This window comes from Macrotis lagotis, chromosome X, assembly GCF_037893015.1.
Source record: "Macrotis lagotis isolate mMagLag1 chromosome X, bilby.v1.9.chrom.fasta, whole genome shotgun sequence".
NCBI lineage: Eukaryota > Metazoa > Chordata > Mammalia > Peramelemorphia > Peramelidae > Macrotis > Macrotis lagotis.
This window is the reverse complement of record NC_133666.1, coordinates 251000890-251014559: the sequence shown is the minus strand read 5'-3', so window position 1 is coordinate 251014559 and position 13670 is coordinate 251000890. Positions and strand designations below refer to the sequence as shown.

Here is a 13670-nt window from a genome sequence, read left to right as displayed (position 1 = left end):
TTTGTAAGGCAAACGGGGTTAAGTGGCTTGCCCAAGGCTACACAGGTAGGTAATTATTAAGTGTCTGAGATCGGATTTGAACCCAGGTACTCCTGACTCCAAGGCCGGTGCTTTAGATCCACTACGCCACCTTAACCCACCCCGAAGCTCAGCACTCTTTACCTCTTTACCCTTCTGCAAAAAATTGAGTTGCCTTCCTTTTCTTCTCTTCCCCCTACACACCCCCCATTAGTAAGACTGGTTCTTCCAGGAATCAGGAAATCAAGGGTGCGAATCCTGAGGTTGATATTTGGCAAGCTGTGTGACCCTAGGCAACTGAACTACCGAGTCTAGGAATAACGATAGCTCCCGGAGGTGAGAAAACTCATCTGTAAACCGTAAAGACTCATGTAATCCTGAGTCATTGCTGAGGATAATTTTCGGCTCAGTCAGTGCTTTCCTTTACAATTTGAGGGAAATGAGCCATGGAAAGGTCAATCCAAAGGGTCTTGGGTCAAACCGTGGCGTCTCTCGTTGCCGTGGCAACCGAACTGCATGAACCTTTGTGAAAGTGCCGTCTTCGAACTTGGTGCCCAGCTCCATGCAAGCCGGACTTAACTTGCTGTCCGCTTTCCGTTTTCGGCACTGACTCGCTGGGTCCTGAATAAGCCGACGGGTGGCCGCCCTATCCGGCGAGGGGCCGGGCGCCGGAGCTGAATCACTAGGGAAGCCACGGCGGTTGCTAGGGCCGGGAGAGGCGGGGATTCGCTAAGCACACACCCGGAAGTAGTCCCTCGGTCGCTTCCTGGCGGGGGCGGTAGTGGCTGCGGCCCAATGAGGCGGCTCATCTCGCCCATCGTTCCGCCCATCGCGGAAGTCGCGGGCCCGAATGCTTTAAGAACCTGGTGAGGAGCCGGAGGACGGAAGTGACTGTTGGGCCGGCCGAGGTCGCTTTAAATTCCCTTCCCCCCACCCCCTTCCCGGGCTCCGCGCGGGCGTCAATGGCGTTGGACGTGAAGTCGCGAGCGAAGCGCTACGAGAAGCTCGACTTCCTCGGGGAGGGACAGGTATCTGCGCTGGGGCCGCCCGCGGCGCGGTGGGGCGGCTCGGGAGCCTTCGGGGGCCCCGGCCCGGGGCGCTGCCGGGCCCTTCTCGACGGCCTCCCCTCCCCCCCCGGCCCTCGGCCGCGCGTGGAGAGAATAACGCTCTGCCCTCTCTCTCGTAGTTCGCCACGGTGTACAAAGCCCGGGACAAGAACACCGGCCAGATCGTCGCGATCAAAAAGGTGCGTGCTGCCCGGCCCGGGCCCGAGCCGGTCAGATGAGGGGTTTCGGGCGGCGCGGGCCTCTGGCCGACCCTGGCCGGGGCCTCCCTGCCGGGCCCCACACGGCGCGCACGCTCGCGCCCTCCAGCCGGTGCTTCGCGCTCTCCTGCCTTTCTCTCACAAGCCGCAGTATGTACTTTGTATCTCCCTTGTGTTCTCAAAGAGCCAGAGGATACAAAACCCTCAGGCTGCAAATGCACCGGCCCGCCTCGGGGGTGGCTCGGCCCCCGAGGGGAGCAGCCCCCGGGCAAGCCCGGCCCCGGGCTTGCCTGCGAGTGGGCAGGTAGGAGCACGCTTCATAGGCACATGGACGCCGACCTATTGGTGCCCTCTCTGTCCGACCCAGAAGCCGGCCTTTGTTTTCGGCTTGTGGATTGAGCCAGAGTACAGTTGTTGTAGTCTTATTTTTCTCTTCTGTGTGAGGCATTGTCAACAGCATCAGACTAGCCAGGATGCACAGGATGGCACACAGGACCGCCGCTGTGACTGGGGCAAGCCGTATTAGTATCTCTGCTCCCTAAAACTGTAAATTCCTGTCTTCTGGAATAATGAGGAATCCTTACATTGTTCAGTTCTTCTATCTTTCAAAGTTATTCTTACAGGGGGCGGCTAGGTGGCGCAGCGGATAGAGCGCCGGCCCTGGAGGCAGGAGGAGCTGAGCTCAAATCCGGCCTCAGACACTTAATAATCACCTAGCCGTGTGGCCTTGGGCAAGCCACTTAACCCCATTGCCTTGCAAAAAACTAAAGAAAAGAAAAAAAAAGTTATTTTTACAATGTTGCCTGGGTGAAGGAAACAAAATTGTAAATCTGATTGAAATCAGTCATTAATCAAAACAAGGCCCAGCTGAATCCATTAGCTTCCTAGCAGATTGTAGGTCTAGAACAATGATGTTTATATTTACTTAGGGGGTAATCTGTTCATGAGCATACAATGTTTTTAAATTAAGCATAAAATCTTTTGATTAATTTTGATCCTTGACCTGCAGATGTTATCAAACACTAAAGCATTCTGTTCTTTTGCTCAAACTGGAGATTTCAGGACTCTGTTTATTTCTTGTTTGGGTTTCTCCCCCTCCAACACCCCAACATAGTCTTTTGTGTCTTTCAGTTTTGCTTTTCTGACTACTCTGTTTTTTCCTCCACACAATTCACTACCTCAGTCCATTATCCCTTCTTAGGGAATTTTCCCTTGTAACATATTATTTGAATTCCCTTTAAATTTTATTTAGCTTTTATGACTTTAATAAATTCAATTCATATTTAACAGAAGAGAATAAATTTGAATCTTAGTTCCTTTTTTTTCCTCAAGTACAGTGAGAAGGGCACAGAAGATCTAACTTTGAATAATAGCTCTGCAACTATATACCTGTGTGACCTTAGGAAATTATTTAACTTGTTTGTTCTACCTTCCAACTACTTGTCTCATTAGCACTTACTCCCTGGAAATGGCTCTCCAGTCTTAACCCAAAGCACCTTGAGAGGTTTTACTTTTAGACCAGACCACACCTAACCCACCCTCCTCTGGTAGCAATAAGATATTCCCCTATAATTACTTGCTTTATAGTTCAAGTCTCTTAAGTTTCCTCCACTAATCTAAATTCCTTAGATTCCAATTCAAGAGTTACCTCCTTTGTAAAAGCATTATATTTTGGTGGTAGTTAGAAGGTACAGTGGTGGACAATGGTTAGAGCACTGGCCCTGGAGTCAGAAGGGCCTGAGTTCAAATATGATCTCAGACACTTGATACTTAGTAGCTGTCTCATCTTGAGCAAGTCACTTCATCCTATTGCCTTGCAAAAATAACAAAAGAAAAGTCTTATCTAAAGAGACAGCACAGTACAGTAGAATACTGAGTCAGAATCCTGACTTCTTTCCACAAATAGCTGGGAACCTTAGAAAAGTTAACTTCTCTGTAATTTATCTCCAAAATGAAACTGAACTAGTTGATTGTTGAGGCCCATTCTTGTCTTCCAGGCATGAAATCTTGGAATCATAATTGATTCTTCACACTTTCTCTCAAACCCAACCCCTCCCCCATAAAATCCAGCAGTCACCCAGAACTGTTAATTCTGCCTTCTGCAATTGTTTGTGTGACTTGCCCAAAGTCATACAGCTAGGTAAGTATCATGTGTCTGAACTTGAACTTAGGTCCTCTTGACTGCAGGGCTGACATTCATTCTTTTACATTTGTTGCCTTCTCTTCACCACCCTAGTTCTGAACCTCATCAACTTTCTCCTGAGTTATTAATAAAAAGGACAAAAATCCCTCCTATATGGTTTCCCTTGTTTTCCCTCTATACCATCCTCATAGCTTCGAAATAATCTTAAAGTAGAGGTCTGACCCTGTTTAAGAAGCTTTAGACCCTTTCATTTACCTCTAGCAAATTTAGACTCTATAATTTGGCATTTAAAGACTCTCTTGGTGTGACTCCAGCCTTTCTTAGCCAAATAGGTTTATATGCAGTTCTCCAAGCTTAATATTTTATCCCCTATGTCAGTGCCTGTCTGATCTGCACAGCTGAATTGCTTTCCTTTCTAAACTATCTCTTAGAATTTCTAGGTTATTACCCAGAAGACAGCTCTTCCTTCTCTGATTAATTTTTATTTTCTTTTTATCCCTCAGAAGAATATAAGTTCTTTGAGAACAGAAAGTGTTTGTTTTGTTTGTCTACATTGGTACCACTTGGATAGTTCATCAAACAATGATTTAAATTAACTTTGGAGTTTTGATGATCAGCAATCTTAACTGTTTGCCTGTTTATAGAAAATCAGGAGTTCAGCTTGCAACCAAGGGTGTGCTGGAGCCAGAGATTGCTAAATTTTCACTGTGAGCATTTTCACCTCGAAATTCAGCAAATGCTACAAAGGGCTCGATTATTTATTATTTTGTTGACTGTCTAGATTTAAAAAGTGATGAGTAAAATGTTTATAATGTAGATTAAAATTAAAAATGTTTCATGCATACAAATTCATTGTATGTATGTTTCCCCAGAGATCAAGTTGTTAAATGTTTACCAGTATATCCCCAATATAGAAATCTAAAATTGAAATGAACTTTCTTCAAGCCATATTTGACCTTCCACTTGATTCTATTTTCTCCAAAATCTTGGGCATTTGTTATCCTCTTGAAACAAGTCCTCTCTATTCCCTTGTTACCTACAAAGGCATCCAAATGATTCCATGCAGGGAATAGTGCAAGTCTTGAAGTCAGAAAGATCTGAGTTTGAATCCTGTCTCCTACACTTAGTAGCAGGACAATTCTGATCAGTTAATTCACTTAACTTCTTTTAGCCTCATCTTTAATATGAAGGTGTTGAATTCAGTTTTCCCTGGGGTCTCCTCTAGTGGCAAAATTTATGATCTTCTTGTAGAGCAATTTTATTCAATTTTTGAAAACTTACTATATTTGAGCCAAAACAGAGATAGGGAAGTCTGACAAAGAGATAAGCTCCAGACTTCCTCCTTTTATTCTCTTGGAGACTTGTACACTGCCCTTCCCCAAACCTGGTGAAAATAACATTCCTTTTCACTTGTTGCAATTACAAATTGGTAGTGATTGCCCTGGGCCCCAAGATAGCTAACTCTGAGTTGAATAGTGCTTCTAAAAATTCAACCTAAGATTGGTAACTTGGTTTGTATAAAATTTATCCACTTAAAACTTCAGATCTTGGAATTTTTTTTCCCCTTTCCCCTTCTCAAATGAGCTTTTAGGTCTTTTTCAGGTGAATTTTTTTTTTTTGCTATTTGTTGTTTCAGGTGAACTCTTAAGATAGGTATCCCTTTCAGCCTTTACCTGTGCAATTTATTTTAACCCTAAATTAGGGTCTTTGTTGTTCCTGCTAAATTTCTTCATGTGTTTGACATGTTTGAAAGCCAGCCTTAGAGCCAGCAAAATTAGACTTAAAGTCTTGGCCTTTGGCATAAAAGTGGTTAAGTCATGAAAGCTCTCAGGCCTCCATAAAGGACTCTCAGTTGAAGAGTTGTTGACAAGGTTTTGCCAGTAAAACACAGGTCCAAAACAGAAGCCAGCCTCATCCCCCAAAATTCATCTTACTGATTTCAGCCTGTTATTTCAACTAGCAGGTTTTTTGTGAAAGTGTTTAGTTATTTATTATCATAATTCTCTATCTCAGCTTTGTATCACCTGCAAATACAATAAATATGTCTTCTGCATGTTAACATTGATTAAATTGTGGATTTGCATTTGCTGAGTCAGTTAAACTTGACTACAGTCCTTTCTCCAACACAAGCTCTACTTTCTAACCTCTGCTGCTTTATAAGAAGATTCATTACAAATTTCATTTGAGTTTACTGCTTGATTTAGTGAAAAAAAAGTACTGGATATGGAGTAGGGACCTGGGTTCAAATCCAGACTCTTATATCAGATATGTCATAGAAAAAAACCATAACCTTTCTGAGTGATCTTCAATTTCCCTTTCATAAAGTGGAGGTGGAGGCAAGTTGGTATAGTCAAAAGAGGGCTGAGTTAAAAGATTTGGGTTCAAATTTATGCTTAGATATTTAATAACTGTAGAAACTTAAGCAGCTTGTTTAGTCTGCCTGGCACTCAGTTTCCTCCTCTGTAAAATGAGAATTTGGACTAGATCAGGCATTTTAACCTAGTCCATGAAGCTTTTTAAAATTTTGTTAATTTTCAATATAATTCTTTTATAGTACTATGTGTTTTGTGTATTTAAAAATATTATTCTAAGAAGGGTTCCTTCAACTTTGCTAATATTCTAGAGGAGCCAACAACAGGGAACAGGTTGTGAATCCCTGGACCAAAGGGTTTCAGCTTAAATCTAAGATCCACTGTTGCTTCATCCCACACCCATCCTCCTAGTCCTTTTTTTCTATGAAGATTTTTGAAATTTTTATCTCTTCTCTGAAGCTCTCCTTTGAACTCCTTTTTTCACTTTTTTTTGGAATTAATGGCTTATGATAGCACACTTATTCTACTTTATAGTTTGTAACATGCTTAAAGGCAGACAGTAGATCTTCATCTCTTTGTCATAATGCCCTGAACATAGGTGCTTCATTAATTTGAAGAAAAGGTCTGGTAGAGAGTCATACAATATATCTCCAAAACCCTTTGTGGCAACTATCAGCATTTTCATATTAACAATCACTATTTGGATATTACATTCAGAAACATCTCTGGCATTTCCCTTATTTTACTAGTTTTAGTAAGATCCTGTCAGAAGAACCAAGAAAGTTAATTGAGCAATACCTGTTCTTTTGGGGGGAGTGTTTTTGACTATTTAAGTTTTTAAAATCAATTTTTTTTTCAAAAATGTATTTTTTCCCCTTCTACCTTCCACTTACTTTGAAAAGAAAAAAAACCAAAACACGTGTTAACATTTCCATATTGGCCATGTCCAAAAGCATGTATCTTAGTCTACATATTTAGTCAGTTGCTTTCTCTGTCAGGTTGTGGGTAGCATGCTCCATCATAAGTCTTCTGGAATGATGAGGAATCATTACATTGTTCAGTTCTTATGTCTTTTAAAGTTACTTTTACAATGTTGTTATAGTTATCTTGGTTTTGCTTAACTTCACTTTATAATCAGTTTATGCTAGTCTTCCTAGGCTTCTCTAAAATCATCTTATTTCTTATGGCATAGTAATGTTCCATTACATTCATATGCCATAGTTTGTTTAGCCATTTCCCAATTAATGGGGCACTACCAATTTTTTGCCTCTGTAAAAAGAGCTTCTATAAATATTTTAGTATACATGGCCTCTTTCCTTCTTTTTTGATCTCTATGGGATAGGGGCCCAGTAAGTAGTATCTTTGGGTCAAAAACTTTGTGTGGTTTAGTAATTTTGTACCAAATCACTTGCCAGAAATGACTGGACCAGTTTACAGATTGACCAGCAAACAATTCATTAGTAGTCCTTTTTTCTTAGATTCTACAACAGTTTTCATTTTTAATTCTATTTTCCAGTCTAATAGGTATACGATGGACCATGAGAGTTGGCTTACTTTGAATTTACTAATGATTGGTGATTTAGAGACTTGTTTTCATATATGCTTTTTACTAGCTTAGATTTCTTTGAGAACTATCTTTTCATATCTTTTGACCATTTATCATTTGAGAAACAGCTTCTTTTTATACATTAGAATTAATTCTAGGGGCAGCTAGGTCGTGTAGTGGATAAAGCACTGGCCCTGGAGTCAGGAGTACCTGGGTTCAAAGCTGGTCTCAGACACTTAATAATTACCTAGCCATGTGGCCTTGGGCAAGCCACTTAACCCCATTGCCTAGCAAAAAAAAAAAAACTCTAGAGACAGGTAGGAGCATAGGTACCCCGTTTGCCTTGCAAAAACCTAAAAAAAAAAAAGAATTCTAATAACATGAGACTTTATCAGAGAAACTTGCTGTAAAGATTTTTCCTCAGCTAACCCTTAATAATCAGAATTATCCATTTTTGCTCTCTCTAGTTCTTGTTTAATCTTGTACTCTTCTATTTGTAAAGGTAGTGATTATTTTTCTAAGTTCTAGTCATCTAAACACTGGCTCAAACTTTGCTGAATCTCCATTTTTCTCCCTTTTTTCTCTCTTTGAAAGAGGAGCAGTACTTGTCTGTCTTCAGTTTTTTGACCCTTTGTCTATTTTCAATAGTTTCTTTTTTTTCAGTCTTTTAAATTTATTTTTATTAAAGATATTATTTGAGTTTTACAATTTTCCCCCAATCTTGCTTCCCTCCCCCACCCCCACCCCACAGATAGCACTCTGTCAGTCTTCACTTTGTTTCCATGTTGTACCTTGATCCAAATTGGGTGTGATCAGAGAGAAATCATCCTTAAAGAGAACAGAATTCTCAGGTAACAAGATCAGACAATAAGATAATCTGTTGGGTTTTTTTTTTTTTCTAAATTAAAGGGAATAGTCCTTGTACTTTGTTCAAACTCCACAGCTCCTTATCTGGATACAAATGGTACTCTCCTTTGCAGACAGCCCAAAATTGTTCCCAATTGTTGCACTGATGGAATGAGCAAGTCCTTCAAGGTTGAACATCACTCCCATGTTGCTGTTAGGGTGTACAGTGTTTTTCTGGTTCTGCTCATCTCACTCAGCATCAGTTCATGCAAATACCTCCAGGTTTCCCTGAAATCCCATCCCTCCTGGTTTCTAATAGAACAATAGTGTTCCATGACATACATATTTGTTAAGCCATTCCCCAATTGAAGGACATTTACTGAATTTCCAATTCTTTGTCACCACAAACAGGGCTGCTATAAATATTCTTGTACAAGTAATATTTTTAACCTTTTTCCTCATCTCTTCAGGGTATAGACCCAGTAGTGGTATTGCTGGGTTCAGTAGTTTCTTAGACTATTAAAGGTGGTTTTGTGGTCATTTCTGTAAGTATTCTGGGGGTGTTATAATGTATCACAATGTTCATATTTAAATGAAGGGATTGGACTGGTTGATTTTTAAAGTTCCTGGAACTGAGGTTGAGTTTAACTCTTATGATCTCTATAAGTGTTCCATGATTACAGGATATTTAGGTTTTAAGAAATGTTTAAATCTATTGATTATGGTACTAAATCTTTGTTTACTTTTTTCCCCTCCAGATTAAACTTGGACATAGATCAGAAGCCAAAGATGGTAATTAACATATGTAAATGTTTACTAAATAAAAATTAAGCTCTTTGTCATGATGAGAAAAGCCTCTGTTCTTGCATAAAAGGAAGGCTTGAAGTGATCAGTGAAGTACAGACATCTTTGAATAAGACCTTGCAGTACTGAGTATGGGGAAGAAAAAGTCCATAAAGTCCTCTGAGCTTTCCAAAAGCACCCATCCTGGAATCCTAACACTTATTTACTTGCCCTTTTGAGAGCATGTTTCCACTGAGCATGTTTGCCCTTAAGTGGAATTTTGTCTGCTTGCCAGTATGGTGTGAGGTTTTTTCCTTTTAGTCAAGGAACCAAGGGACAAGTAATAATTCTATTTGGTGTTTAGTAAAACTTTGGTTTGAAGAGAAAGTGCCAATATACTCATCAGATTGACTTAAAACACATCAGCATAGGAGCAGCTTGAGGGTGAGCAGATTTAATTTAGCCAAGGATTAGAAGAAAAGTCATGGTTAGCTTTAATAACTGCTTTAAAACTTATATACCCTTGTAGGGGTTAGGGAGGAGACCAGAAACAGCTCACCCCTGGGAGGAACCTCTGAAGCAGCTCATAGAGCCCTGTGATTCTACTTGGCATGACATTTTGGAGGTGACTGCTGACTCCTGAAAAAAAGATAATGACTGGAAACCATTGTTGAAACACATTCAACCTCTCTCATTGCCATCACAGGTTCTTTGGGTTCTTTGCAGAGTCTCTTCCAGGAGGGTATGTGCTTGATGCTAATCCCTGGTGAACCAGAGGATTAGAAATTTAGCCTTTCCTGGGTATCTTTTTTTAAGTTTTCATTTTCATTCTTTTTTAAACTCAATATCTCCAGAGTTATCATGAGTAGAACATATTCTCCTTGTGGGCAAGAACTGTTTTCCTCTTTTTGACTTGACCCACAAGAAGAATATGTTCTACTCATGATGCCTTGTACAGTGCTTTAAACTGATTTGATTGCAGGTTATTACAGACTTAAAATGTGCCCTACTGAATACTATAAAAAAATTTACACCAGTATACTGGAATGTCTGGCCACAAGGAAGGAGTGTATAATCTAAAATCCTATTCCATACAGATGAAACATCTTAAATATGTGTTTAATTTCTCTCATTTCATAGAGATGAAAAATTGCTAAGACAGAATGTTGTATGCATTATCAGTTGCAGTTATTAATGGTTTTTATTTGGGATTTTTTGTTTGTTTTTCTTTGTTACAAGGGAAGGATCAATTTTTGAAAATTTATTTATTTTGAATTTTACAATTTTTTCCCCATTCTTGCTCCCCCCCCCACAGAAGGCATTCATTAGTCTTTACCTTGTTTCCATGGTATATGTTGATCTAAGTTGAATGTGATGAGAGAGAAATCATATCCTTAAGGAAGAAGCAAAGTATAAGAGAGAGCAAAATTACATAAGATAACAGTTTTTTTTTTTCTAATTTGAAGGTAATAGTCTTTGGTCTTTGTTCAAACTTCACAATTCTTTCTCTGGATAAAGATGGCATTCTCCATCAGAGATACCCCAAAATTGTGCCTGGAATGAGCAAAATTGTGCATTGGAATGAGCAAGTCCTTTAAGGATGATCATCACCCCATTGTTCTTCTGGTTCTGCTCATCTCACTCAGCACCAGTTCATGCAAATCCTTCCAGGCTTCCCTGAATTCCCATCCCTCCTGGTTTCTAATAGAACAATAGTGTTCCATGACATACATATACCACAGTTTGTTAAGCCATTCTGCAGTTGTTGGGCCTTCACTCAATTTCCAATTCTTTGCCTCCACAAACAGGACTGCTATGAATATTTTTGTACAAGTGATGTTTTTAACATTTTTTATGATTTCTTCAGGGTATAGACCCAGTAGTAGTATTACTGGATCAAAGGGTATGCACATTTTTGTTAGCCTTTGAGCGTAATTCAGGGTATAGACCCCGTAGAGGTGTTGCTGGATCAAAGGGCATTTTTATTGCCCTTTGGGCATAATTCTAAATTGCTCTCCAGAAAGGTTGGATGAGTTCACAGCTCCACCAACAATGTATTAGTGTCCCATATTTCTCACATCCCTTCCAACATTGATCATTGTCCTTTCTGGTCATATTGGCCAGTCTGAGAGGTGTGAGGTGATACCTCAGAGATGCTTTGATTTGCATTTCTCTAAGTAGTGATTTAGAGCAATTTTTCACATGACTATGGATTGCTTTGATATCTTCATCTGTAAATTGCCCTTGCATATCCTTTGCCTATTTGTCAATTGGAGAATGACTTGTTTTTTTTTTTAATTTGACTCAGTTCTCTGTATATTTTAGAAATGAGTCCTTTGTCAGAAGCACTAGTTGTAAAAATTATTTCCCAATTTACTACATTTCTTTTGATCTTAGTTACAGTGGGGGAAAAACCCATTTTGAGAAGGAAAGGAAGCATTTCTAGAAATCTCTTGTGAAGTTAGTGTATCCAAATTTTTAAAAATTTGATTCCATCACTTAGGTTTTGGGGGAAAAACTCCATAGTAAGAGTAGTGAGGTGGGGCATGAGGGTAGGGGTTGCTAATAGAGGAAGGTGTTGGGAGTAGAGAGCAAAGGAAACTGAATAATTGTATCTAATTATTTCCTTGTTTCTTAGACCAGCTTAACTGAAATTTTATTTAGGAGTAGGAAAAGGAAAAGAACACAACTTATGGTCAGAATTAAAAGGTTCACATTATACTCATTGAAATTTTTTTGAATGTACTTCTTAGATGTCAGGAAAGATGTTTGTTTTTCCACACTTAACGTAATGTATGGTATCTCAGAAATGTTGATTTTCACTTTACTCTTTTGCCAGGTATAAACAGAACAGCTTTGAGGGAAATAAAATTACTACAGGAACTGAGCCATCCAAATATTATTGGTGTAAGTACAATCTCAGTAAAGCTTGGAATTTGGGTACCTGATCTCTGGATAAATGTTGGGAGGATTAATAGATTTTTGGATGACAAGTTGCTGCCTTACTGACAAGCATTAAATGTTTCCTAGCCCACAAAACATTGTTAACCTTACTACAGGATTCATTTCTTTTACTTCATGGATAGTGAAATAACAATTTTCTGGCTCTGGATAGATGATTCGATGTTAGTTTTTGGTGGCTTTTTTTTTTGCTTTCAGGGTCAAGGGAGAGGAAGAAGAGGGTAGCCAATAATTGCATTAAAAGCAAATTTTTGTACTTTGTAATAAAGTATTTTTTAGGAAGAAATCTATTTCAACTCCTCTATATGGGGGGGGTGATAAAAAGTATTAAAAACTAGAGTTTGATAGCTTTGTTTATAGTATAGCTAATTAAATTATGAAGTTTGGAACTGCATAAATTCAATAAAATGAACTTATGTAGGGAGTTTTGCATACTAATGATTAATAGAATAGATATGTACTAGCTCATAATGTCTTCAGTGTTGTGATTTTTTAAAAAGTCAATTTTGTGTGTGATACATGGATAAGAGCATAGAAGTAAAAAAATTTTTTGTTGTTTTCAAACAGCTCCTTGATGCTTTTGGGCACAAATCTAATATTAGTCTTGTCTTTGACTTTATGGAAACTGATCTAGAGGTAAGAGTAACTCAACTCTGGGAGAAAACTTATTTATCTTATGTCAGAAAGAGTTATAAATGTTCCATTTTGATGAAGAATATATGCTAATAGTTACTAAAATTAAAGTATATGCTCTGAAATTGTTTCATAGGTAATAATAAAAGATAATAGTCTTGTGCTGACACCTTCACATATCAAAGCCTACATGCTGATGACTCTTCAAGGATTAGAATATTTGCATCAACACTGGATTCTACATCGGGTAAGATATTAGCTGTCATGGCCAATAAGTTTGCTTCTAGATGTAGTGGTCTTGTTATACACGGCAAATTTAGGGGACAAATATGTAGGGGCGCACTTTATCATTTGATTGCTGTCCCTCTATTCTGTTTTGGACAGCCATCCAAAAACCTAGACACACCTAATCAGCCTTGGTGCCTTCTGTTAATTCACATTGAATTTCTGAGAGGTACAATGCAAAGACTTCCCCATTCCTGAAAGTATAACCTAAACCTTCTTAACAGTGTAGGGAATAGGGCCTGGGCTTATGCTTGCATTAAGTTTAGGACACTCCCATACTATGTATGTTAGCTCATTCCTTTGTCTCAGATAGTTTTAGAAAATTGTCTCGAGCATTGAGGTTATTTTTCCAGGGTAACACAATGCACATTTTGTGTCAAAGGCAGGTCTTCCTGACTTTTGAGACTTGCTTTCCATTCACCACTCCATGCTACCTTAATATAATGTGTGTAAATAATCACATACTCAGTTAATAATCATTTTTTAAGTGTTGTTAAGCACTAGAAATAGAAATAGAAGCTGAAAAAAGACTTTCCCTGCCCTGTAGGACCTTATATTCTAAAGGGGAAGACAACCAATAAAAGGCAAGCTGAAAAGTTTGGAGGACAGAGATGAATATCTTTTTCAAAGGGGAAGCATGGTAGGAAAAAGTCATGTAGAGGTGAATGCAGTTAGGATAATAATGAATACAGGATTGATCTGAATTACCTTACATTGGAGCTTCTGGGAGGAATCAGCCAATTGTGAGGAGAGAAGCCCAGGAGTAGAGGGCACTTCAGATATGAAAAGTAGTCCAGGGTGAAGAGTTTTCTTTCCATGGCTTGTCAGACAAAGGTCTGGAGAGGAGTCTGGAAGGTAAGAACATTGTTTTGGGTGCTG

At 39.2% G+C, this 13670-nt stretch overlaps 1 protein-coding gene across 2 annotated transcripts in view; it reads left to right on the top strand.

Annotated features, from left to right (window-relative positions):
• The first annotated feature begins 776 nt into the window (after positions 1-776).
• The window catches only part of CDK7 (cyclin dependent kinase 7), a 35014-nt gene continuing 22120 nt past the window's right edge, over positions 777-13670 (top strand). Inside the window, exons 1-6 of one of the 2 annotated variants that reach the window (XM_074207826.1) lie at positions 777-1046; positions 1205-1264; positions 8888-8921; positions 11752-11819; positions 12441-12509; positions 12643-12753. In XM_074207826.1, coding sequence (XP_074063927.1) covers positions 981-1046; positions 1205-1264; positions 8888-8921; positions 11752-11819; positions 12441-12509; positions 12643-12753 — 408 coding nt within the window. In that variant the 5' untranslated portion in view covers positions 777-980. Of the gene's footprint in view, positions 1047-1204; positions 1265-1356; positions 1433-8887; positions 8922-11751; positions 11820-12440; positions 12510-12642; positions 12754-13670 lie in introns of those variants that run through there. The other variant, XM_074207827.1, reaches the window with a different exon arrangement.